At 39.8% G+C, this 26,814-nt stretch overlaps 2 protein-coding genes across 2 annotated transcripts in view; one reads left to right on the top strand and one right to left on the bottom strand.

Moving 5' to 3' along the window:
• SYCE1L (synaptonemal complex central element protein 1 like) overlaps positions 1-26,814 on the bottom strand; it is a 92,242-nt gene that overhangs the window by 42,057 nt on the left and 23,371 nt on the right. The gene's annotated exons all lie outside the window — the stretch shown is intronic.
• On the top strand, positions 2,093-16,411 carry LOC122691451 (protein SET-like). Its single transcript, XM_043897995.1, has 2 exons — positions 2,093-2,165; positions 15,220-16,411. Exons 1-2 carry the CDS (start codon positions 2,093-2,095, stop codon positions 15,747-15,749), a joined length of 603 nt encoding a protein of 200 aa, XP_043753930.1. The 3' UTR covers positions 15,750-16,411.

Here is a 26,814-nt window from a genome sequence, read left to right as displayed (position 1 = left end):
TGTTCATCAGAGTAAACTTTCTTAAGATCTTCAGTCCCAACTCTCATGATAAAGATTTCAAATCTTTATCATACTTCTTCTCCTTATTTGGATGTGCTTAATTTTGTTATTTGTTAATAACATCTCCAACTGAGTTTATCAGAATTTTAGAAAATGCCCTGAGTAGGGCTAAACCTGCATAAGCATGATCTCCTTTTTCTGTACACCAGAGTTGTATCAATGTGTTTCAAGAAGCAAAAGTGTGGTTTGAAAGGGTTAATAAACATTACTATGCAATCTATATCTCTTTCATAGGAACTTCTACTAAAGTTTCTATATTCTGACCCTGGACTTTCAGCAGAATATAAATTATTCACAATTATGCCACAATGGGGTTGGTTCTGGCTTCTGTTTTCAGAGTTCCCATCTACTCATCTTCCTCTGTGATTGTAAGTTAAAGGCTGTGGTTTCTGTTTCCCATCCCTAAAGTATGGAAAATATTGATTTTCAGGCATGGCTTCATTGGTCATAACTCATAAAAATGAGTGTAGAACCCACTCATTTTATTTTAAATATTTCTTTAAAATCATTTTTTTAACTTAAATATACTTTGACGTATATATCTTAAATGTATTTCAAAATATAATTTGAAGCCCAAATATTCTTTAAAAGAACCTCTTTTTTATTGCTATCATGAATGAAAACCTAGCACTATTTGTTCTTAGAAACAAAGTACAAAAATAAATAGGGGGGAAGCTAAACAAATACTAAGTTCTAGAAATATGTAGTTGTTTCCAAAGGCTTGATTGAAGAAGAGGGGAGCATCAGACATTTTAGAGATGTATTTTAGGCATTTTAAACCAAAGTTGTTTTTAATGTATTTAACTCTTCTGAACACTTCTAAGCAAGGAATAACATCCCCACCCTGTGATTCAATGTTATTAAATGGGTCACCTGGGCCACACAGATCACAGGTAATATAAGTCCCACACTTCGGTGAAACACTGGCCTCAGCCATGAATAAAGAATATTATATTCTGACCTGTAAGGGAAAATAATCTGAAATATATATATAACTGAATATATATATACACACATACATATATTCAGGGGCTGTATGCCTGAAACTTACACAATATTGTACACCAACTATACTTCAATTAAAAATAAAAAATAAAGGAGCTACCCTAAATATAAAAAATAAATGTATTACATTTTGACCAATGTGTTTAGCATTCACAGCTGCAATTCAGGGTGAATATACAGAAATGCTTGTCATTCCCATTAATACACAGACTGCATATCTACCTGCATGAAATAGTGATCTACTTCATAAAGAAGGGAGGTAAGCTGACGCTACCTCATCCTTACAAGAACTTTATTCAAACCACTATCTCAATTTATAGGTGAGGCAATCAGAAATTAGGAAAATAATTTTTCCTGGGTCACATTTTTAGTTTTGAGGATCCCAGGTTGGGACTTGAAATGTTCTGCCTTCAAAGGCTGCCAACATTATTAATATCACTATCATTATTATCATGATTAATTCTACCACAAAATATACATGAAGAACAAGGATTCAGAAGTTCTTCCTTATGGTAACACACTAATTCTCAAACTTGGGCAAGTGGTTTATAGATACTGATATAAAACCTCCCTTTTTCCTACATTGGAGGAAAACGTGGACAAAAATGAAGTGATTGATGAAAGGTTATAAGGGCAAATATGCATTAAAAATCAGAATTAAAAATAGAAGAGATGGGTATTCGCTCATAACCCAGATAACTAAGCCCATGGTGGCCCACAGAGCAGATAGAAAGAGGCCTGGCAGCCTCACAAACGAGAGCCTGAAGCCAATCTTATGTCTGCATATGGAGGGCTCGGTTAAAGGAAAGTCAGGCCTACAGGGAAGCAACTGCGAATCTAGCTCCATGCCTAATTGTCCACTTTCAGCCAGATGTTCGCTGTCAGGAAGACACCATCAATAATGTATGAATCTCGAAGGCGAAGACAGATGTGGTTATTATTCCCTCTAGGCCTTGGAGAAGACATATGACTCGGGAATGACTACAATTTAAAAAAATTTAAGTTGATACCGCCAGCTTATGAGTAAATGCGTAGCTCCGACCATTTCAGAGCAAACGTCTTCGCAGAATTCCAGTCATCGTCGCAGTTCAGCTTGGACGGTAAATTTTCATGGTAAATGCTTCAGACCATAACACGCAAGGGCTTCTGGAAGCTCACACAGCCTTCCTGCGGTGTTGGAGCAAGCAGCTGCATCAGCCTCCGGAAGCCTATTTTTAATATTTGCTTTTATTTTTCAATCTTTCCATACAATAAACATGAAAGTCATTGTAAAATAATAAATAAATAAGAGGCTCAGTTCTTCCTGTTGAAAATAAGAAAGGAGACTTCACTTGCCTCTTCTTTCAGCATCTACTTTAGAAAACTTGTCCATTCTAACTCTGTTTCTTTGCAAAGCATATATATCTTACTAAAAACTAAATAAGACTCTTACCACCTTTATGACCCAGGAATGTCTTTCTCAAGAACCTGGGAACCATCCCTTTGAAACATCACCATTAAGGAAGATAGCAGCTCTAGCTCCCACTTTCTGAGAGAAGGATGAAGCCTGACTTCAGCAGGTGCCCTGTTCCAAAACAACCTGCAGTCACTTGATTTCCCTTAGGATAAATCCAGTTAGCTAACACTGAGGGTTACTCCAGCCACCAAATGAATTTAGGCCGACCTGCGTGGGACAAATGGTACTGCCAAGCCTGCCATTTGAGGATGAGTTACTGTTTATCTGCTTTCTGTCTGCTCCTCTTTCCAGAGAAAGTCACAGTTTGACAACCTCAAGAACCACAGAAGCTCATCAGGAAACCACTTGAGGCCAGATTAAAGGAGTACAGGCCCTGCACACACCCTGGTGTTTATCAGCAACCCCACCCTTGAACCATTACTATAAAACTCCTCACCAAATCACCCCCGCCAGGTTGGGACGCAGTTTTTGGGGGCATGAGCCCGCTGTGTCGCCCTTTGCTTGGCAAAGCAATAAAGCTATCATTTTCTATTTTCACCCAAAACTCTTAAGATTTGATTCGGCACCCAGAGACATAGCTTCAGCATCAATAGGAGATGTTCTGAAAACTGAGTAGACCTTATCCTTTTGTAAGAGACAGTGACATTTATAAAGAACATCTCTGTTTGTAAACATCAGAGACACCACTCTCTATACCAGGAAGAGAAGATGACTCTAAATCTTTGTCTCCTTTCTTTGTCTTTAGTTGGGGATGCTATGGTGGTGATGGGCCATTTACAGGAGTTACTCAGTTTATCTCCTATGTATACAAGAGGCATACATGTTATTAAACTTCTTGTTTCTGTCATGTTGATCTTTTAGTACAGGGGGTGTCTCAGCCAAGAACCTAGAAGGAAGAAGATCCTTCCTGCCCCACGGGGGCATACCGTTTTACATTTGCTACTGTTGACTGTGTAAGTCTTTGCTCCCCACAGTGAGTCTGTAAGTTCCTTGAGAGCAGAACTTGTGACTAATGCATGTTCTGTTGCTTTCCCAATGACTCATAATGTGCCAGGGATGTGGCTGAGACTCAACAAGTGCAAGCTGAACCGCTGAACTTGGAAGAATTAAGTCAACTGGATTGTGATCTCTACTCACAAGATTGTGACAAGACAAGCTCAAACACAGTTGCTTATGCTGAGCCCCACAGCACCAAACTGAGACATAATTACAGTTCTGGCTCTCCCAGAAATGGACTCTTAAAGCAGTCAGTTAGGGGTCACCTGATAGGCACTAGTTAGGTAACCAAAGAAAAGTGACCCTCCGATAACCAGCTTTTTGTCTTGTGGAACTTTCTTGCTCCCACTCCCTTCTGCCTATGAAAGTCTTTCATTTTGTATAGCTCCTTGAAGTTCCTGTCTGCTAGATCAGATGCTACCTGATTCAAGAATCATCGAGTAAAGCTACTCTTCAAATGTACTCAGCTGATTTATTCTTTTTTAACAGTTTAGTGGCAGTGATGGGATCTGGACACTTCTGATGGCTTTGAGGACAACAAGAAATGCAGGCATTGGTACCAGTTATCCTCTGAGCTTTCTGTATTTTTTGTTATCTCCAAGGGCTGAGGGTAAGTTCCTCTTAGAGCAGAGCTCAGCTATCTGTGTATTGCGCTCCTGACCTACCTGGCTTTCCAGTCCAGGGTTAACCGGTCAGTCTAGACTGATAGGTGGCTCTAATCCAGCACCAGTCCATAGCCCTGGGTTAGGACACCATCCTAGTCCAGGGCTCAGTGGGGAAGCCTGAGCTAGCAGACCATTCCACCCAGAAGCTGAGTCCCCCGCCTTTGGCTGGTCCGCAGCTCCCATTTGTTGGGTTCTGCTGGTTCCGTCCATAGTCCCACTGTGGGAACTATCGGTGGTGAGCACGTAAGGCCTTCTCTTGACCAGTCCACAGTGCCATCTCCTTGGCTACTGCTGGGGTCCACAGTTCCATTTCCTTGGTTACTCCTGATTTCTGCTCGTGGGCACAAGAGGTGCAGAAATAACACATCTATTGTGAGTAGAAATCTCGGAAGCCAAAGCCACAAAATTGGTGGGCGTGGACTGAGCAGGTAAAAGCTGTTGTAGCACCTGCCACCAGACTCTAAGATACGCATGCTACAGTAAGTCAGTCATGGGACAGGATGGATTGACTCTCGGTTACTGGCCAACCTCATGAAAGCGTCCATGCCATGAGCTACAGTGTAAAACACCAAAAAATCCCCAGCTGAGTGGCACATCCCTCTTGGGGAACAGTTTGTCTTAGGACAGACTTAAGACTTAGCTACAAAAACAGAATCCTCAAGTTTCAAAGAACTGAGCAGGGCATCATCTGGCACAATTGCTTCTATTATAACTGAGGCCCTAGAAGCTTAGATATCTATAAAAATGGCAAAATCTTACTGAGACAACCTAGAATCACAGTGAATTATCAGTAAACAAAGGATGTCAGAGTCGTCAGAGAGTGCAGCCACCACAGATGGTGAGCTGGTGAGCCCTGAGGGAACGCAGGGGGGAAGAGTGCCTGCCATCCACAGCCACCAGACCGCAGCCACTCCCTGTGGTGAGCCCTGAGGGAACACAGAGGGGAAAGCGCCTGCCATCTACAGCCACCAGACCACAGCCACTCCCTATGGTGAGCCCTGAGGGAACGCAGGATGTGAAAACACAGGATGCTGGTGAGGTGTCTATCAAAGGAATGACTTCAGCGAGCCTAGACTCTTGCATCTTCCCATATACAGAAAAGTGCTAAATTCCATAACTTGAGATATCTGGTTTCCATTAATTAGTAATAATCTTTTGATGTTCAGACTACCAGCCCTTGGTTGTAAAACTTCTATATAACCTGTCTCCCCTCCACTTCACCTCCTCGGAGCAATTCTCTCAGGGTTACTCCTGCTACTCCCCAGCTTAAGTCCTAAAAATTCCTACCATATAAAATATATCTCTCAACCTTTCAGTTCAATTCAGTTCAGTCATTCAGTTGTGTCTGACTCTTTGCAACCCCATGGACCACAGCACACCAGGCCTCCCTGTCCATCACCAACTCCTGGAGTTCACCCAAATTCATGTCCATTGATTTGGTGATGCCATCCAACCATCTCATCCTCTGTCATCCCCTTCTCCTCCTGCCTTCAATCTTTCCCAGCATCAGGGTCTTTTCAAATGAGTCAGTTCTTTGCATCAGGTGGCCAAAGTATTGGAGTTTCAGGTTCAGCATTAGTCCTTCCAGTGAATATTCAGGACTGATTTCCTTTAGGATGGACTGGTTTGATCTCCTTGCTGTCCAAGGGACTCTCAAGAGTTTTCTCCAACACCACAGTTTAAAAGCATCAATTCTTCAGTGCTCAGCTTTCTTTATAGTCCAACTCTCACATCCATACATGACTACTGGAAAAACCATAGCCTTGACTAGACGGACCTTTGTTGGCAAAGTAATGTCTCTGCTTTTTAAAATGCTGTCTAGGTTGGTCATAACTTTCCTTTAGGTTGTGAATATTTTTAAGTTGGCAATTTAAAAAGTGCACTTGAAAGGTAAGGGCTCCCAAATCAAACAAATAGCATAAGATACTTATTTTAATTGGCATGAAAAAGCCTGCAAAAGTCTTCAATATTCCAAAGTAGCTTCATTGAAAGAGTCATTGCAAAGGCTAATAAAAAACTGAAGACAGAAGAGGTACTTAAAAGACTCAGATTTACAGGACTCCTATTATACTCATCTCCTTTACCTGAATATTCAGAGTCCATGAATCCTCTCCCTGAACTGCTTTTACACTTTGAAGCAACTACAAGACCATTAAAAAAAGGTCCACCAAGCTAGTGGCTTTACAGACAAGTCCCTATCTACTCTTATGGAAGAGCTCCATATGGACTGCTTAGAGATGATGGAACATCAAGGGATCTTCTGGTAAACTGCTGGCAGAGGGGAAACAAAAATTAAAATTAACGGAAAACCTTGCCAAATTCTAGACGATATCAGAGCTATCTTCTACTTTAAACTCCACTCACTCTGGAGCCTGCAGGCGTGATCCTAGGAAAACCAGCAGAAGAGCCTGACAGGAAATTTTTTTAAGTTTTCTCTCCTAAGCTAACTATATGAAAGGGGGAGGGAAAGCATTTCAAAGACAAAACTTTAAATCTAGAACATGGCAATCTTTTGACTTCCATTTTAGTGAAGATCTTCTTGATATAAAGAAGCAACTTAAAGTAGTTAGAATGGGAATGAGAGGGGCTTTTGAAGTCCTCCGTGTTCTTTGAGGAATTAAAAACAACTGTCCTTGCCTTAAAGACTGACTCTTTACAGTAACAGAAATGCAGCTCTGAAAGCAATTCAGTGCCCATCTATCATGTTGTGTGTGTGTGTACGCGCTAAGTCACTTCAGCTATGTCCAACTCTTAGTGACCCCATGGACTGCAGCCCTCCAGACTCCTCTGTCCATGGGATTCTTCGAGCGAGAATACTGGAGCGGGCTGCCATACCCTTCTCTGGTGGATCTTCCCGACTCAGGGATCAAATCAGCATCTCTTATGTCTCCTGGCTTGGCAGGTGGGCTCTTTACCACCAGCGCCACAATCTGCCAACCTCCCCGATTCATCTCAAAGGCTTGCTGTTGTTCTTCAATCCCTAAGTCATGTCCAGCTCTTTGTGAACCCATGGGCAGCAGCGTGCCAGGCTCCTCTGTCCTCCCCAAAGTCTTGTAGATATTGTAAAACTTCTGGCCTTAGGGAGGAAAAGTCCTTCATTGAAGAACTGCATTATTACTCCATGCCTTAGAGTCGGAAATGTTCTACCAATTTTCTCCAAGCACTCTGATCTAGGCCATCCATCTCTTTGAAATGCAAACTTCAGGAAATTTCTACTAAGAAATTCTTAGTAGAAGGAGGAAAAAGTGGGAGGAGGCTATTTGGAAATTAAGAAAGTAAAAAATAAAGTTTCTGTTCCACATATAGTAGTAAAAAGATTTAGCCATCTGAGCAAATGACCTTAACTCATTCTCTTTGCCAGAATCAACTTTTTAGCCATCTGAGCAGATAACCTTAACTCATTCTCTTCGCCAGAATCAACTTTTTTAAAAAAAATTAACAAGTGGATGTTGCATTACTGTACCTGTCTCATGGCTAAAATTTTAAGACAAAATCTATAAAATACCTGTTTTCATCTGTTGGTTTCTGTATGTATGTTATAAAATGTGTGATTTTTTTTTGTACCTCTGGATGGTATTACTAAAATTAATTTGTAAGTAGCTCAATTTAATTGTCTGAAAGACAAAAAAGTGTTTATGTAAGTCAAGTATATGCTCAGAAATATAAAACTAACCCAAATATTTCAGAAGTTCACATGATCCAGGATGATATTCAGTAAATAAAAGCTAGTTTAAGTTTGTTGATTTATTTAAAACATGCATGTCTTTAGAATTATCAGCATTAAATATGGTACTTTCATTCTACCAAGGTTTACTAAAAGTTAAATAAAGGGAAGAGAAATGGAGCGAGGTCAAGTTGGGCCCTCCCTGGTACAAATCCTTTCTATGCCCCCTGGTTCTAATTTGCAGAACAAAGGCTTCAGCCTCCTTGACCTTCCCTGAGTTCCAAAGGTCAGATTCAAGCAATTGCTAATCAAGGAAGAGAGGGAATACAGAAACCAAGGAAGAGAGTCAAGAACCAATAGTACAGGCTTGGGGGGGGGGGGGGGGCGTGGTGTACTGTCTCCCCCTCAAGGGATATACATCACAGCATCTTTGAGCTGTTTTTCAGATACTAAAACCCCCACCAGGTGGGAGAAGTTAACCATATGCTGCCCACAGCAGACCAGTTGGAACCAGAAGGTTGATGATGCTGACTCCTGCTGCCTTGCCACCAGCCACTCAGAAGAATGTCCATGAGTTGATCACATGCTCCTCCTAGAACCATTACTAGAAAACTCCTCACACCCTTTCTAGGGCAGGACACACAGTTTCGAGGATGTTACCCCAAAAAGAAAGTAGGGAAAACCACTAGACCATTCAGGTATGACCTAAATCAAATCCCTTACGATTATACAGTGGAGGTGACAAATAGATCCGAGGGTTTAGATGTGATAGAAAGAGTGCCTGAAGAACTATGGATGGAGGTTCATGACATTGTACGGGAGGCAGCGATCAAGACCATCTCCAAGAAAAAGAAACACAAAAAGGCAGAATGGTTGTCTGAGGAGGCCTTACAAATAGCTGAGAAAAGAAGAGAAGTGAAAGGCAAAGGAGAAAAGGAGAGATATTCCCATTTGAATGCAGAGTTCCAAAGAAAAGCAAGGAGAGATAAGAAAGGCTTCCTCAGTGATCAGTGCACAGAAATAGAGGAAAACAATAGAATGGGAAAGACTAGAGATCTCGTCAAGAAAATTAGAGATACCAAGAACATTTCATGCAAAGATGGGCTCAATAAAGGACAGAAATGGTATGGACCTAACAGAGGCAGAAGATATTAAGAAGAGGTGGCAAGAATATACAGAAAACTACACCAAAAAAAATCTTCATGACCCAGATAACCATGATGGTGTGATCACTCACCTAGAGCCAGACATCCCAGAATGTGAAATCAAGCGGACCTTAAGCATCACTATGAACAAAGCTAGTGGAGGTGATGGAATTCCAGGTGAACTATTTCAAATCATAAAAAATGATGCTGTGAAAGTGCTGCAATCAATATGTCAGCAAATTTGGAAAACTCAGCAGTGGCCACAGGACTGGAAAAGGTCAGTTTTCATCCCAATCCCAAAGAAAGGCAATGCCAAAGAATGCTCAAACTACTGCACAATTGCACTCATCTCACATGCCAACAAAGTAATGCTCAAAATCCTCCAAGCCAGGCTTCAACAGTACATGAACCATGAACTTCCAGATGTTCAAGGTGGCTTTAGAAAAGGCAGAGGAACCAGAGATCAAATTGCCAACATCCGCTGGATCATCAGAAAAGCAAGAGAGTTCCAGAAAAACATCTACTTCTGCTTTCTTGACTATGCCAAAGTCTTTGACTGTGTGGATCACAACAAACTCTGGAAAATTCTCAAAGAGATGGGAATACCAGACCACCTGACCTGCCTCCTGAGAAATCTGTATGCAGGTCAAGAAAAAACAGTTAGAACTGGACAAGGAACATCAGACTGGTTCCAAATCAGGAAAGGAGTACGTCAAGGCTGTATGTTGTCACCCTGCTTATTTAACCTATATCCAGAGTACATTATGAGAAATGCTGGGCTGGATGAAGCACAAGCTGGAATCAAGATTGCTGGGAGAAATATCAATAACCTCAGATATGCAGATGACACCACCCTTATGACAGAAAGCAAAGAAGAACTAAAGAGCCTCTTGATGAAAGTGAGAGAGGAAAAGTGAAAAAGTTGACTTAAAACTCAACATTCAGAAAACTAGGATCATGGCATCTGGTTCCATCACTTCATGGCAAATAGATGGGGAAACAGTGGAAACAGTGAGAGACTTTATTTTGGGGGGCTCCAAAATCACTGCAGATGGTGACTGCAGTCATGAATTTAAAAGACACTTGCTCCTTGGAAGAAAAGCTATGACCAACCTAGACAGCATATTAAAAAGCGGAGACATTATTTTGCCAACAAAGGTCTGTCTAGTCAAAGCTATGGTTTTTTCAGTAGTCATGTATTGATGTGAGAGTTGGACTATAAAGAAAGCTGAGCACCGAAGAATTGATGCTTTCGAACTGTGGTGTTGGAGAAGACTCTTGAGAGTCCCTTGGACTGCAAGGAGATCCAACCAGTCCATCCAAAAGGAAATCAGTCCTGAACATCATTGGAAGGACTGATGCTAAAACTGAAACTCCAATACTTTGGCCACCAGATGTGAAGAACTGACTCATTGGAAAAGACCCTGATGCTGGCAAAAATTGAAGGCAGGAGAAGGGGACAACAGAGGATGAGATGGTTGGATGGCATCACCAACTCGATGGACATGAGTTTGAGTAAGCTCCAGGATTTGGTGATGGACAGGGAGCCTGGCGAGCTGCAGTCCATGGGGTCAGAAATGACTGAGCAACTGAACTGACTGACTGACCCCAATATGGCCCCTTGTGTCAGGCAAAGTAGTAATGCTCTTCCTCTCTACTTCACCCAAAACTGTCTCTAAGATTCATCTTGGTACAGAGGCTGTATTTCAGTTACAGGAAGGGGCCCAAAATGATGTATGTTTATTGGGTTTTTACCTGAATGACAACAGAGTACTAAACACACATGTAAGTATTTTTTAATGGTTGGTGAAATTTGTAATCCAGAAAAATTTCAGATGTTAAGTAGATCATGTTGTCACATAATGCTTGATATTTCCAATGAAGAAATAGCTGCCAGATAGGAAGAAATACTCTCTCTTAAGTGTGTATACACATGCATACGTAAGAACATACAGACACACACACAGTGTGTAACCCAAAAATTTTGAAAATGACTTACAGTTAAGATGTAGTAATTTCACAATTTACATTTCATTATAAAACCCTACATTTTAAAGAAATATATCTAGATAAAGGATGCACATGTCATAGGAAGCCAAAGATAGGATCCTTCTCACTGGAAAAGGGAATTTCAAAGATCATTTTCATCTGTTTAGTGTCTGTAGGGTATTTTAAAACATTTTAAAATTCATGGGAATAATCAACATTCAGAAGAATTACATCTTTGGCAATGAGAACTGTGTTGGGAGGATTTAGAGCCTTTGCAAACTGCCTCTCGAGCACATAACTTATGAACCCTTTGCTCTTTAAAATTGAGAACAAAGCAATTAAATACAAATTTCACACCTTCAGAAAGAGCAAGAACATGCCCGCCACCTATTGTAAATTCCAGAGTGTATTCTGTCACTTAAATCTATAGTTCCTTTTTGTGGCAATTTTCCTTTTATTCAAAAGACAGTTCAACAGTGAATCTTCTATTTTGTTCACTGAAAAGGGGCAATGCATACCAATTTTGTTCTTAAGAAAATAAGTTTAAATAGGTTCTTTTGTAAAAATAACTGTGAGCCCAATATTTAAGAATGTGATACACATGGGCAGACCCTGCCAAGTGGGACACACACCGCTTGGTTTGTTTACAAAGTGTGATGACCCATTTAGGAATCATGAGCCTTGAGAAGTTTGCACACTAGTGAGGGAGCACAGTACTCCCTGTGGGTCAGACACTGTGCTCAGTGCATCACGGAAATCCCTTAATCCCCACGGAGGCCACACTGCACTCACAGTCCTGCTAACATCCGAATCAGCGGGGAGCAGGGAGGCTCAGCACTGGACTCGCAGGTACAGGTGGGAAGGCAAGGATCTGAGCCCAGGTGGTCCACGCAGAACTTCAGCATCTCCCTCTGTGTGTGCCACATGCTCCCTGATATGGGCAGGGATCAGGTGCTGGGAAAGCTCCACCAACGGCAGGACGCCAACAACCAACTCAACACGCCTTCCATCCAGAGAGAGTAGTGGGACATTACTTTTGGAAATCAACAAGCAGATGAACCCAACTACCGAGATCTCCTTGTGGTCCAGTGGTTAAGAATCTGCTTTGCAATGCAGGGGATGTGGGTACGATCCCTGGCCAGGGAACTAAGATCCCACGTGCTTAGGAGCAACTAAGTACAACTACTGAGCCTGTGCCACAGCTAGAGAGTCTGTGCACAGTGAAAGATCCCCCGTGCCACAACTAAGACCCAACGCAGCCAAATCAATCAATCAAAGGAATGGAATGACTGGGTATTCACACTTCAGAGTATCTTAAAGAAGGAATTAGAATTGAACTTCTGCCCCTTGTTCTTTAGATCTCAGTATCAATGACAGAGACAGACTAAAGGGACAAAGCTGGTGATTAAATAGTTAATCCCACTAGGAAACTGTAAGTAGAAAAGATGTGGGAAACCCCTGTAAGTTAATGATTACTCAAGAAAGCAGGTTGGCTTAATGACAAAACCAAGCAAGCTTGCTTAGCAACAAAACCATGCCACAGAAGCACAAGACATGTCCCCAAACAATGGTGGCATGAGACCCACATCCTGCCCAGCGAGCTCAGTAAGGTCATCAACCCTAGGACATGCTCACTGCACACATAACAACAATAATAATCTGTGGACCTCGCTGGGCCATGTCGGGACAAGAAAACTCCCCTGCTCAACCTGGAGGAGGAGCTCATGATGGAAGCTTGACATCTACTCAAGAAAGACAAAGATGTTCTCCTCCCCCTCCCCACTTTTCCTTTGATTATAAAAGCGTAGCCCAGTAAGATCTCAGGGCGCAGCATTTCTTACCAGCTTGCTCATAAGCCTCACAAGTGTCTTATTCTAATAAGTCACTTCTTATCTACCACTTTGCCTCTCACTGAATTCTTCCTGCACTGTGACATAAAGGACTATGGTCCCGGAGATCTTTGGAGCCCCTGAAACAACATCCTAACGGTTTCACTGACATCTCTTTCTTGCTATTCCTGATGCCTGTGTTAGGCCTCTGATTCCTCCTAAACTATTAGATTAGATTCCAAAACATTATTCCTCCTTCAATCTCCTATTGAGCTATACAGCTGAATTTTTCAAAGAGTAAAAGTTCCACTCATGACCACTCCACTGCTCAAGAGCACTTCCAGGGGCTGCTAGAGACAAAGTGATAAAATACACACAACCTGGACTCCTGTGCTTCCCAACTGTGCTCAAAATGCCCATCCTGCTCCCACCAAGAAGAGCCGCCAATTCAGCCATTTCCACCTAAATCCCCTCCCAGAACCTCAGAACCAGGACTCTCAACTTTACTTACTAAGATTTTGTTGTGCTAAGTGGTCTGTGGCGAGCACTTTGATAAGTGCAAATATTAGCCCTACCTGGATATTTAGCAGCCAAATGAACCATGCATGTAGCTCACTAAAATAAAATGTCCTGGAAGGATGTGAAGAACTTTACAGATTTGGTCTCACTCAGTGAGGAAGTGTGTATTTACCTCAGCTATTTAGTCATCTCTACAGTTAAAGCAAATGAACCTACTTGGTGTGAAAATGGTTTCAGACCTAGGAGATTAGGGTCATGATGTTGACTTTCAAGAGCAGAGAAATGCACAGAGATCTCCTCCTCTGTTCTGCCTTCACTGCTGCATTTATTTTAACTTTTTAAATTTCTGACATATGCTCCAATATACTTTCTCATTTTTCCACTCTTGGTCATCCAGTTTTCCTGTCTAGAATTTGTTCTCACTCTCCTCCTAGTCAAAATATTTGATTTTATTATACTACTAACCTGGGCTTCCCTGGTGGCTCAGATGGGAATCTGCCTGCAATGCAGGAGACCTAGGTTCAATCCCTGGGTTGGTAAGAGCCCCTGGAGAAGAAATGTCATCCCACTCCAGGATCCTTGCCTGGAAAGTCCCATGCACAGAGGATCCTGGTGGGCTACAGTCCATGGGGTGGCGAAGAGACACGACAGAGTGGCTAAGACATTATATACTAACCTATCAAAGCTCAGCATGCACCCTTGTCGCTGTCAAAGGCCATTCTCTCTATGAGGCCCAGTTCGCCCACAGTCCACACTTCTGTCATCACGGGGTGCCTGGGGAAGCGATATGCTGCCTTTGTCACGCTTTGTAATCTTGTCAGAGCATAAGTCAGGGACCTAAACATGTTTTGTTCACTGGTTATTTTCACCTCAAAACTCTCCTAGGTCATAGTATTCCTTTCTTTATTCTTCCTCTTAAAAAACAATTTCTATTTCATTTGCTTTCTGTTTATCTGTTTTTAAAAATATTTTCCAGGACTTTCCTGCTGGTCTAGTGGCTAAGACTCCACACTCCAATACATGGGGCTTGGGTTCAACTCCTGGTCAGGGAACTAGACCCCACATGTTGCAACTAAAGATCCTGCATTCCACAACTGAGACTTGGCATAGCCAAATAGGTAAATAAATAAATATCAGTATAAAAAGGCATAGCAAATACTCATATCAGATAAAATAGACTTTAAAAAACTGTTATTAAGAGATAAGGACGGACACTATATAATGATTAAGGCACCAGTCCAAGAAGAAGATGTAACAATTATAAATATTTATGCACCAGTGTTCTTGCCTGGAGGATCCCAGGGACGGGGGAGCCTGGTGGGCTGCCGTCTGTGGGGTCGCACAGAGTCGGACACGACTGAAGCGACTTAGCAGCAGCAGCTGCTGATACATAAGGTAATTGCTAACCATAAAAGGGGAAATCAACAGTAGCACAACAGTAGTCAGGGAATTTAACGCCCCACCTCTACCAATGGACAGACCATCTGGAAAGAAAATAAAGAAGAAAACACAAGGTTTAAATGACACAATAGACCAGTTAGATTTAATTGGTATTTAGAGGACATGCCACCTGAAAGCAGCAAAACACACTTTCTTCAACTGCACACAGAACATTCTCCAGGATAGATCACATCTTGGGTCACAAATCAAGCCTTCGAAAATTTAAGAAAACTCAAATCGTATCAAGCATCTTTGACAACCATCATGCTACGAGATTAGAAAACTGAAAAGGAAAAAACTGCAAACACACACACACACACACAAAGACCCTGCAGACCGCAACTAAGGACCCTGCATGCCACAACTAAAGAGCAAAGATTCCGTACGCCACAACTAAGAGCCAGTGCAGTCAAATAAATAATTTAAAACAGATTTTTTTAAAAATCTGAAGAGGCGCTGCATTATTTGACAAGAGTTGAAGTGACAGAATTTGAAGACATTAAATCAGGTTACAGAATAGATTTTTATTTTGATGAAAACCCTTACTTCGAAAATAAAATTCTCTCCAAAGAATTTCATCTGAATGAGAGTGGTGACCCATCTTCAAAGTCCACTGAAATCAAATGGAAATCTGGAAAGGATTTGACGAAACGATCAAGTCAAACACAGAATAAAGCCAGCAGGAAGAGACAGCATGAGGAACCAGAAAGCTTCTTCACCTGGTTTACTGATCATTCTGATGCAGGTGCAGATGAATTAGGAGAGGTCATCAAAGATGATATTTGGCCAAATTCGTTACTGTACTACTTGCTTCCTGACATGGATGATGAGGAAGGGGAAGGAGAAAGGGATGACGACGATGATGAAGAGGAGGAAGGATTGGAAGATATTGATGAAGAAGGGGATGAGGATGAAGGTGAAGAAGATGAAGATGATGATGGGGGGGAGGAAGGAGAGGAAGATGAAGGAGAAGATGACTAATGGAACACTGATGGATTCCAACCTTTTTAAATTTTCTCCAGTCCCTGGGAGCAAGTTGCAGTCTTTTTTTTTTTTCCTCCTCTTGTGCTCAGTCGCCCTGTTTTTGAGGTCTCTTTTCTCCTTTATACCATGGTTCACAACTTATTTGGGGAGGGGGGAAATATCTTGAGCAGAATTCAGTGGGAAAAGAATCTCTACCCCTTTCTGTTTCAAATTCATTTTTATCCCTTCCTGTCTCAACAAAAACTATGGAATCAACAACACCATGCTCTGTGGGAAAAAAAGAAAAACCTTCTGCTCCCTTAGCTCTGCTGGAAGCTGGAGGGTGCTAGGCCCCTGTGTAGTAGTGCATAGAATTCTAGCTTTTTTCCTCCTTTCTTTGTATATTGGGCTCAGAGATTACACTGTGTCTCTATGTGAATATGGACAGTTAGCATTTACCAACATGTATCTGTCTACTTTCTCTTGTTTTAAAAAAAAAAAAAAACTTAAAAAAATGGGGTTATAGAAGGTCAGCAAAGGGTGGGTTTGAGATGTTGGGTGGGTTAAGTGGGCATTTTGACAACATGGCTTCTCCTTTGGCATGTTTAATTGTGATGTTTAACGGACATCCTTGCAGTTTAAGATGACACTTTTAAAATAAAATTCTCTCCTAATGATGACTTGAGCCCTGCCACTCAATGGGAGAATCAGCAGAACCTGTAGGATCTTATTTGCAATTGACATTCTCTATTGTAATTTTGTTCCTGTTTATTTTTAAATTTTTCTTTTTGTTTCACTGGAAAGGAAAGATGATGCTCAGTTTTAAACCTTAAAAGTGTACAAGTTGCTTTGTTACAATAAAACTAAATGTGTAAAACAAAAAAAAATCTAACCTCAAACCTAAAGCTACTAAATAAAGGAACACAGTTAGTTGAAGGAAAGAAATCATAAAGATCAGAGCAGAAATCATTGAAACTGAAATGAAGCAAACAGCAAAGATCAATAAAAGTTGGTTCTTTGAGAAGATAAACAAAATTAATAAACCTTTAGCCAGAATCATCAAGGAAAAAAAAAGGGAGAGGACTGAAATCAGTAAAATTAGAAATGAAAAAGGAGAAATTACAGCTGACAATGCAGAAATACAAAGTACTACAAGCAAATATATGACAATAGACAGCCTGAAAGAAACAGAAAAATTCTCAGAAAGTTACTTTTCAAGACTGAATCAGGAAGAATTAGAAAATATAAACAAGCCAATCACAACTAATCAAATTGAAGCTGTAATTAAAAGTCTTCCAAAAAACAAAGGTCCAGGAACAGATGGCTTCACATGCAAATTCTATCAAACATTTAGAGAAGAGCTAACACCCATCCTTCTCAAACTCTTCCAAAAAAATTGCATAGGGAGAAACACTCCCACACTCATTCTGTGAGGCCACCATCATCCTGATACCAAAACCAGATAAAGATATCAAAAAAAAAAAAATTACAAACCAATATCACTGATAAACATAGACACAAAAAATCCTCAGCAAAATACTAGCAACTAGAATCCAACAATACATTAAAAAGATTATACACCATAATCAAGTGGGATTTATCCCAGGGATACCAGGATTCTTCAATATCCACAAAGTCAATGTCATGCACCATTTTAGCTAATTAAAGAATAAAAACCATGGCATCTCAATAGATGCAAAAAAAGCTTTTGACAAAGTTCAACACCCATTTACAATTTCAAAAAAGAACTCTCCAGAAAGTGGGCATAGAGGAACCTACTTGAATATAATAAAGTCCATATACGAAAAACCCAGAGCAAACATCACTCTCAATGGCAAAAAAACTGAAAGCATTTCCTCTAATATAAGGAACAAGATAAGGATATCCACTCTCTAATAATCAACAAAGTTGAAGTCCTAGCCATGGCAATCAGGGAAGAAAAAAAAACAAAAGGAATACTGATTGGAAAAGAAGTGAAACTGTCACTGTTTGCAGATGACATGATACTATACCTAGAAAATCCTAAATATGTCACCAGGAAACTATCAGAATCTTATTAGTTTCACCAGAAACTAATCAGAATTTGGAAAAGTAGCAGGATACAAAATCAATACATAGACATTTCTTACATTCCTATACACTAAAAACAAAAGATCACAAAGAGAAATTAAGGAAAAAAGACCATTTACCATTAAAAAAAACACAAAACCTACAAATAAACCTATCTAAGGAGGCAAAAAAGACTGTACTCAGAAAACTATAAAACATTGACGAGAGAAATCAAAGATGACACAAACAGATGAAGATATACCACGTTCTTGGATGGGAGGAATCAGTATCCTAAAAATGACTTACACAACCCAAAGCTATCTACAGATTCAATGCAATCCTTATCAATTTACCAGTGGCATTTTTCACAGAATTAGAACAAAAAATTTTACCATTCATATAGAAATACAAAAGACCTCAAATAGCAAAGCAATCTTGAGGAAGAAAAATGGAGATGGAGGAATCAGGCTCACCAACTTCAGGCTATACTACAAAGCTACATAAACAAGACAGTATAATATTGGCACAAAAGAAGAAATATAGATCAACGGAACAGGGTGGAAAACCCAGAGAGAAACCAATGCACCTATGAAATTACAACACACTCTCTAATACCATACACAAAAATAAACTCAAAATGGATTAAAGTCCTAAATGTAAGATGAAAGACACTATAAAATTCTTAAGAGGAAAACATGGGAAAAACATTCTTTGACATAAATCAAAAAAACATTCTTTGACAGCAAGATCATTTTTAACACACCTCCTAGAGTAATGAAAATAAATACAAAAATAAATGGGACCTAATTAAACTTGAAAGCTTTTGCATAGCAAAGGAAACCATAAACAAGATGAAAAGACAACTCTCAGAATGGAAGAAAATATTTGCAAACAAAGCAGTGGACAAAGAATTAATCTCCAAACTATACAAAGAGCTCAAGCAGCTCAATATCAAAAAAACACTAAAAAAACAGTCAAAAACTGGGAAGACCGAGACATTTCTCCAGAGAAGACATACAGATGGCCAAGAAGAACGTGAAAAGATGCTCAACATCACTAAATATTAGAGAAATGCAAATCAAAACTACAGTGAGATACCACTTCACACCAGTCAGAATGCCATCATCAAAAAGTCTACTAACAAAAAAGGGAAAAGATAACAAAAAAAAGTTTACTAACAATAAGTGAGGGAGAGGATGTGGAGGAAAGGGAACTCTCCTATACTGTTGGTGGGAATATAAATTGGTACAACCACTATGGACAGTATGGAGCTTCCTTTAAAAAACATAGAACTACCAAATGATCCATTAATCCCACTCCTGGGCATTTATCTGGAGAAAACCATCGTTCAAAAAGATATGGGCACTCCAGTGTTCATTGAAGCACTATTTACAGTAGCCAAGATGTGGAAGCAACCTAAATATGCATCTACAGAGGGATGGACAAAGAAGACATGGTAGATATATACAATGGAATATTACTCAGCCATGCAAAAGAATGAAAGAATGCCCTTTGCAGCAATGTGGACGAACTTCGAGATTGGCAAGTGAGTGAAGAAAGTCATACAGAGAGAGACAAATATCATATGATACCACTTATATATGGAGTCTAAAAAAAACTGATACAAATGAACTTATTTATAAAAACAGAAATAGACTCACAGACTTAGAAACCACACTAGGTTACCAAAGGGGAAAGGAGGGATAAATTAGGAGCTTGGGATTTACATATATATATCACTATATATAAAGTAAATGACCAACAAGGACCTACTGTATAGCACAGAGAACTCTACTCAATGTTCAATAATAACCTATGTGGGAAAAAGAAACTGAAAGAATGGATATATGTATATGCATAACTAAATCACCATGCTGTACACCTAAAACTAATACAGTAGTGTAAACCAACTATATTCCAATATAAAATAAAAATTAAATAAAAAACTAAATATACTCTTAAAATATGATCCAGCAATCACACTTCTTGATATTTCCCCAAAGGAAGCAAAAACATATGGTCACTCAAAACTGTTCACAACAGTTCATCACAACTTCATCCATAATTGCATCAACTCAAAGGATGTCTTAGTTACTTCTAACAGTGGATAAACAAACAATGAACTACTACTCAGCACTGAAAAGAAATGAGCTATCCAGCTACGCAAAGACATGGGAAAACCTTTAATGGGAAATATAGTTGATTTACAGTATTGCGTTAGTTTCAGGTGTACAGACAGCATAGTGACGTTTTTTGGAGATTACATTCTATTACAGGTATTGAAGATGTCGGATATAATTCCCTGTGCTATACAGTAGATCCTTACTGTTTATTCATGTATAGTAGTTTGTATCTGTTAATCCCACAGGCCTGATTTGTCCCTCCTGGGCTCCCTCTGCCCTTTGGTAGCCTTAAATTTGTTTCCCATGTCTGTGAGTCTGTTTCTGTTTTGTATATAGATTCATTTGTATTATGTTTTAGATCCCACATATAAGTGATCTTATACAGTACTAACATTCATCTTTATCTGACATGTTCATTGAACATGATATTCTTTATATCTATCTGACATGGAGGAATCTTAAATGCATATTTCTAAGTGAAAGAAGCTGATATGAAAAGACTTAGTTACTATGTGATTCCCACTATATGGCATTCTGGGAAAGGCATAACTATGGAGACGGTATAAAAATCAGTGATGGGCAGGGGTGGCACACTGGAGAGGAATGAACAGGCAGAGCCCAGAAGACTTCAGGGCAGTGAAAGCACTCTACTGTTACCATCATGATGGACACACGTCTTCATACATTTGTCCAAATCCATAGAATGTACAACACCAAGAATGAACCCTAATGTAAACCATATACTGTAAACAATGATGATGTCAATATAGCTCATCAGTTATGACAAATGAACCATCCTAGTGGGGGATGGAGAAGGAAATGGCAACCCACTCCAGTATTCTTGCCTGGAGAATCCCAGGGACAGCAGAGCCTAGTGGGCTGCCATCTATGGGGTTGCACAGAGTCGGACACAAATGAAGCAACTTAGCAGCAGCAGCAGCAGCAGTGGGGGATGTTGACTATGGGGATGCCATGCAGGGGGAGGGTGGGAGTTATATGGGACATTTCTGTATTTTCTCCTCTATTTGCTGTGAGCCTTGAATTGATCTAAGAATATAATACCTTTTAAAAAATTAAAGGGTTCTTCAATAATTATCCACTGTAATCCTATATATCCTCATAACAAGGAGCTTTTAAAGAGAACTTTAGAGAGATCTTTTTAAAAATTAAGTTTCCTGATTATTTTTACATGTTTACGTAGGAGTTTTGCTTTAAAAAATCAACACTCCTGTGAACTTTTTTCCTAATTTGTTTCTGGAGAATAGAACAAACAAAAATCGTAGCCTTTATATAAAATGGAGCCAACTGCCAAAATTAAATCTTAACCTGCAGCCAACATTGATATTAAATGTGAGGGACTTACTTCCGAGTAAGTAACTAGTGTACTGAATGATGACAAATTCATATTTTAAAATTCTTTAAACCTGCTTGGATATATAGAAAATCCTAGAGATGCTGCCAGAAAATTACTGTAGCTAATCAATGGATTTAGTAAAGCTGCAGGATACAAAAGCGATACACAAATATCCCATTTACCATAGCAACAAAAAGAATAAAATGTCTACAAATAAATCTACCTAAGGAGGGAAAAAACTTGTACACAGAAAACTATAAGCTATTGATGAAAGAAATCAAGCAGAGAGATATACCATATTCTTGAATGAGAAGAATCAATATTGTGAAAATGACTATATTGCCCATGGCAATCTACAGAGTCAATGCAATGCTTATCAAATTACCAATGGCACTTTTCACAGAATTAGAACAAAATGTTCTACTATTTGTATGGAAACACAAAAGACCCAGAATAGTCAAAGCAATCTTCAGAAAGAAAAATGGAGCTGGATGGAGGAATCAGTCTCCTCGATTTCGGGCTACACTACAAAACTACAGTAAACAAGACAGTATGATATTGGCATAAAAACAGAAATACAGGTCAATGAAACAGGATAGAAAACCTAGAGATGAACCACAGCACCTGTGGTCACCTCATCTATGACAGAGGAGGCAAGAACAAACACTGGAGAAAACACAGTCTCTTCAAAAAGCAGTGCTGTGGAAACTGGACAAATACAAGTAAAAGAATAAAATTAAAACACACTCTCTAATACCATACACAAAAATAAACTCAAAACGGATTAAAGACCTAAATGTAAGATCAGACACTATAAAACTGAAGAGAAAAATACAGGAAAAGACACTCTGACGTAAATCACAGCAAGATCTTTTCGTATGTGCACGCATGTTCAGTCCTGTCTTACTCTTTGCAACCCCATGGACTGTAGCCTGCCAGGTTCCTCTGTCCATGGAATTTTCCAGGTAAGAACACTGGAGTGGGTCGCCAGTATTTCCTACTTCAGGGGATCTTCCTGACCCAGGTAATGAAAATAAAAACAAAAATAAACAAATGGGACCCAATTAAATTTGAAAGCTTCTGCACAGCCAAAGTAACCATACACAAGATGAAAAGACAACCCTTGGAAATGGAGAAAATATTTGCAAATGAAGCAACAGACAAAACTCCAAATAAACAGCTCATGCAGCTCAATATCCAAAAAAAAAAAAAAAAAGAAAGAAAAAACAATAAAAAAATGGGTGGAAGATTAATAGACAAAGAAGACATACTGATGGCCAAACACATGAAAAGATGCTCAACATCACTATTAGACAAATTCAGATCAAAACTACAATAAGGTATCACCTCACACCAGCCAGAATGGCTGTCATCAAAAAATCTACAAACAACAAGGAGGGTTTGTGGAGAATGCCAGACATGGTTTGGAGAAAAGGGAACTCTTCTACCCTGTTGGTGGGAATGTAAACTGACACAGTCACTTTGAAGAACAGTATGGAGGTGCCTTATAAAACTAAAAATAGAACTACCATATAACCTAGCAACCCCACTAATGGACATGTACCCAGAGAAAACCATTATTCAAAAAGACACATGCACCCCAATGTTCATTGCAGCATTACTTAACAATAGCCAGGACATGGACATGGAAGCAACCATTCCTCAACAGAGGAACGGCTAAACAAGATGTGGTACATATATAAAATGGATTATTATTCAGCCATAAAAAGAAATTGGGTCATTTGCAGAGCTGTGGATGGACCTAGAGACTGTCATACAGAGTGATGTGAGTCAGAAAAAACAAAGATCATATATATGTGGAATCAAGGAAAATGGTATAGATGAACTTATCTACAAATACAGACACAGACATGGAAAATACACATGGATATCAAGGCAGACAGGGGACAAGAATTGGGAGATCAGGATTGCCATGTATACACTATTGAAAATATGTATAAAATAGACAACAAAGGAGAACACAGTTTATAGCACAGGGAACACTACTCAGTGCTCTGTAGTGACCGAAATGGGAAATAAATCCAAAAAAGAGCAGATACATGAATATGCATAGCTGATTCAATTTGCTGTACAGTAAAACTAACACACATTGCAATGCAACTATATACCAATAAAAATTAATTTTAAAAATCAGCTGAAACATAAAATACCCTAATTTGAGTTTTACATAAAGGCTTATATATTTCTGTTTAATTTTTAAAGTCCCTGGTATAAAAAGTAACACTCCATTTATTTATATATTAAATATATTGTCTCCTTTATTGAAAATCTTTCATTATATATCAGATATTATTCCACGTGGTGGGGATTTTACTAGCTGCCTATTCATTCTCAACCAAATTACCTTCAAACTCAGCAGCTTAAAGTGTAAAGTGGAATTGGCTCAGTAGTGTTCGACTCTTTGCAACCCCAAGGACTGTAGCCTGCCAGGCTCCTCTGTCCATGAAATTCTCCAGGCAAGAATACTGGAGTGAGTAGCCATTCCCTTCTCCAGGGCATCTTCCCAATCCAAGGATCTAACCCGAGTCTCCTGCATTGCAGGAAGATTCTTTACCATTTGAGTCACCAGGGAAGCCAGATTACTTCTCAAAAGGCTCTTCCTGACCCAGAGATGGAACCCAGGTCTTCTGCGTTGCAGGCATATTCTTTACAGACTGAGCCAGGAGGGAAACCATTAAAACCATTCACTAATAGCTTAAAGCCATTCACTAACACTTCCTGAAGTTGAGACTCCAGAAGCACATTAGCTGGCTCTGGCTCAGGGTCTCGTACGGAAAGAAACAAAGTGAAAGTGTGAGTTGCTCAGTCGTGTCCAACTCTTTGGGACCTCATGGACTGTAGTCAGTCAGGTTCCTCTGTCCATGGGATTCCCCAGGCAAGAATACTGGAGTGGGTTCCCATTCCTTTCTCCAGGGGATCTTCCCAACCCAGCGACTGAACCCAGGTCTCCTGCATGGCAGGCGGATTCTTTACCATCTGAGCCACCAGGTGTATCAACTCTCATGGGGTGGCCATCAGGATGGCCACCAGGCCCTGCTCTTCCCAAGGCTTCCCTGGAGTTTCAGCATCTCCTGCTGGCTGGAGGCCTCAGGTCCTCCTCACTAGCAGGCCCCTCCACAGGGCTGCTCATGACATGGCAGCTGGCTCTTCCTTGAGTGAGAGACCCAAGAGGGAGCAAGAAAACCACCAGACCAGAAGCAGCAGTATCTCACAACCTCACCTCAGAAGCTGCTTTCCATCCTCTATTCTGCATCATGTTTGTCCCACAGACCAAGCTTGGTGCGACATGTGGTTAACTACACAAGGGTATCGCAGGGAACTTGGCTCCCACAATAGAACACATATTAACCGTATCTGAATACATATTTTTATCTTACTAGGTGGGTTTATTTCTGATAATAACCAATAGTCATTTGGTACTAAGTTTTGGGTTGGCCAAAAAGTTTCCCTAAGATGTTATGGGATAACTCAAACAAACCTTTTGACCAAGCCAACAGGATGAACCAAAGTAAGTGATCAAGCTAGGAAACACAGGACTTTGACCAAAAACGTCAGTTGGTGGCATCACATGGGTTTCAGGAAGTGCGCATGCGTGCGTCTCTTTTACCAGGACCCATTTCCCGACATGCGCAATAACGCCCACTCTTCAAACTTATCATTTCAGCTTCTGCTGCCTCCGTAATTGTGTTCTTGCTTCCTACCAACTAAATGTTGTCCCTTTCTCTTCTGAATTCCCTCCTCAGATGTTTTTAATTTCTCTAGCACCAGCTACAACTTTTTTCCTGCATTTGGTTACTGACGTAAATATTTCTTCCTACTGATCCAGTTTCATCATTTGGAGAGGAAGGGCAGTATCTTACTATATGTCCTGCATGACAGGTGCTCTAGCAATTATTTTTTAAATGGTGAATTACTGCGTGAAGGATTTATTAGACAGCAGTCTATCGAAAGAACTCAAAAGCTGGAAGGGCCAGAGGGACTGGAAGACATGAAAAGGCAACTCAAAATGAGAAAAATACATTTTGAGGTTGAAAGTAGGGCAGACAAACCATTACAGAAAACTGCTTTAGATGACAGCTCTGTGCACAATACTGACCTGTCTTTCATGCCTTTCCCAACTACTATTGTAACGAAGATGCTCCACATAATGGCAGAGAGTTTTGGTCCAGCTCTTGCTTTTAACATTATTGACACATAAGTGGGTTACAGCATTTACGATATTTTAAGTTTCCACTCATTTCATCTTCTTTAAGAAGTATAGATATCCAAACTAGAAAACTGTTCCATCTCCATTATACTATCCATTCCTGAATCCTCTGTCATACAGTATGTTTGTCACATTTTATCATGATACATCAGTATATCCAGGATTCATTTTTCAGTCCACTGATGCTTGACAGAATCGTGTTCAAGATTAAACATGAATTGGGTTCTAAATCTGCTTCTACCACCTAACCTAAGTCTACGTCATTTTAAAGTCATTATCATTTCTTTCAACACATCAGCCTATCCAATACCTATACTTTTCCATTGGATGATCTCAGATCATTTGTTTTCAGGATTAAAGTAGGTATAAAGTAGTTAATATATTATTAAATAATTTATGTTTGTTCAAGAATTTATACTAATTAACAGAATACCAATTAGTAAAGAAGAAATGGAACTAAAATACTGAGCTATTTTTATCTAAACTCTTAACACCTTGATATGATTTATGAGGTCCTAAGTAACCCAAACTACTGGATTGGCCAAAAAGCTCATTTGGGTTTTTCCATAGACATTATGGAAAACCCAATATGCAAATAAAGTGTTTGGTCAACTCAGTACATCTTCCCTGTCTTCAGTTCTGCCTTCTCCCCAGCACACTGGCTCCCTTTGCCCTTTCTCAAATATGCTCAGTTTTATCCATCTTCAGACTTCTGCTCATGTTACTTCATTTCTCCAAAATGATGTCACCAAATTTTTACAGGGTGGACTGGTAGTATCTATCGTTGTTTAGTCACTGAGTCGTGTCCAACTCTTTGAGACCCCATTAACTATAGCCTGCCAGGCTCCTCTATCCAAGGGATTTTCCAGGCAAGAATACTGGAGTGGGCTGCCATTTCCTTCTCCAAGGGATCTTTCCAACACAGAGAGCAAAGCTGGACCTCCTGCGTGGGGAGGTGGATTCTTTACCACTGAACCACCGAGGATATCTATCACTGAGTCTCGGTTTAAATACTAATTCTTGGGGGACTTCTGAATAGGAGCCAAATTAAATTATTCTCTGTCATAGCACATATCAAATATAATTGTATTATAATACAGAATTTAAATTTTTATTTGTCCACTTGTTTACTGATTCCTTCCCAGATTAAATTTTGAGTTCCAAGGGCAGTGTCATTTTTTTTTTTTTTTTTCAATTTACCAAGCATAATACAGTACCTGGGACTAGAAGGGCATTCAGAAATATTTCCAAATAAATAAATGAACATCTCATTAATCAAACCAAATCTTTTTACACTAATCCTTCACAAAACTTCATCCTGCAGTCTTG

This window comes from Cervus elaphus, chromosome 4, assembly GCF_910594005.1.
Source record: "Cervus elaphus chromosome 4, mCerEla1.1, whole genome shotgun sequence".
Lineage (NCBI taxonomy): Eukaryota > Metazoa > Chordata > Mammalia > Artiodactyla > Cervidae > Cervus > Cervus elaphus.
The sequence above is the reverse complement of the archived record's forward strand: the minus strand, read 5'-3'. Positions and strand labels throughout refer to the sequence as shown.

Coding starts and splice junctions, on each gene's coding strand:
- LOC122691451 (XM_043897995.1), top strand. CDS start 2,093: ATGCGTAGCTCCGACCATTTCAGAGCAAACGTCTTCGCAGAATTCCAG. Junction 2,166..15,219: donor GTCGCAGTTCAGCTTGGACG/GTAAATTTTCAT, acceptor AAAAATCTGAAG/AGGCGCTGCATTATTTGACA.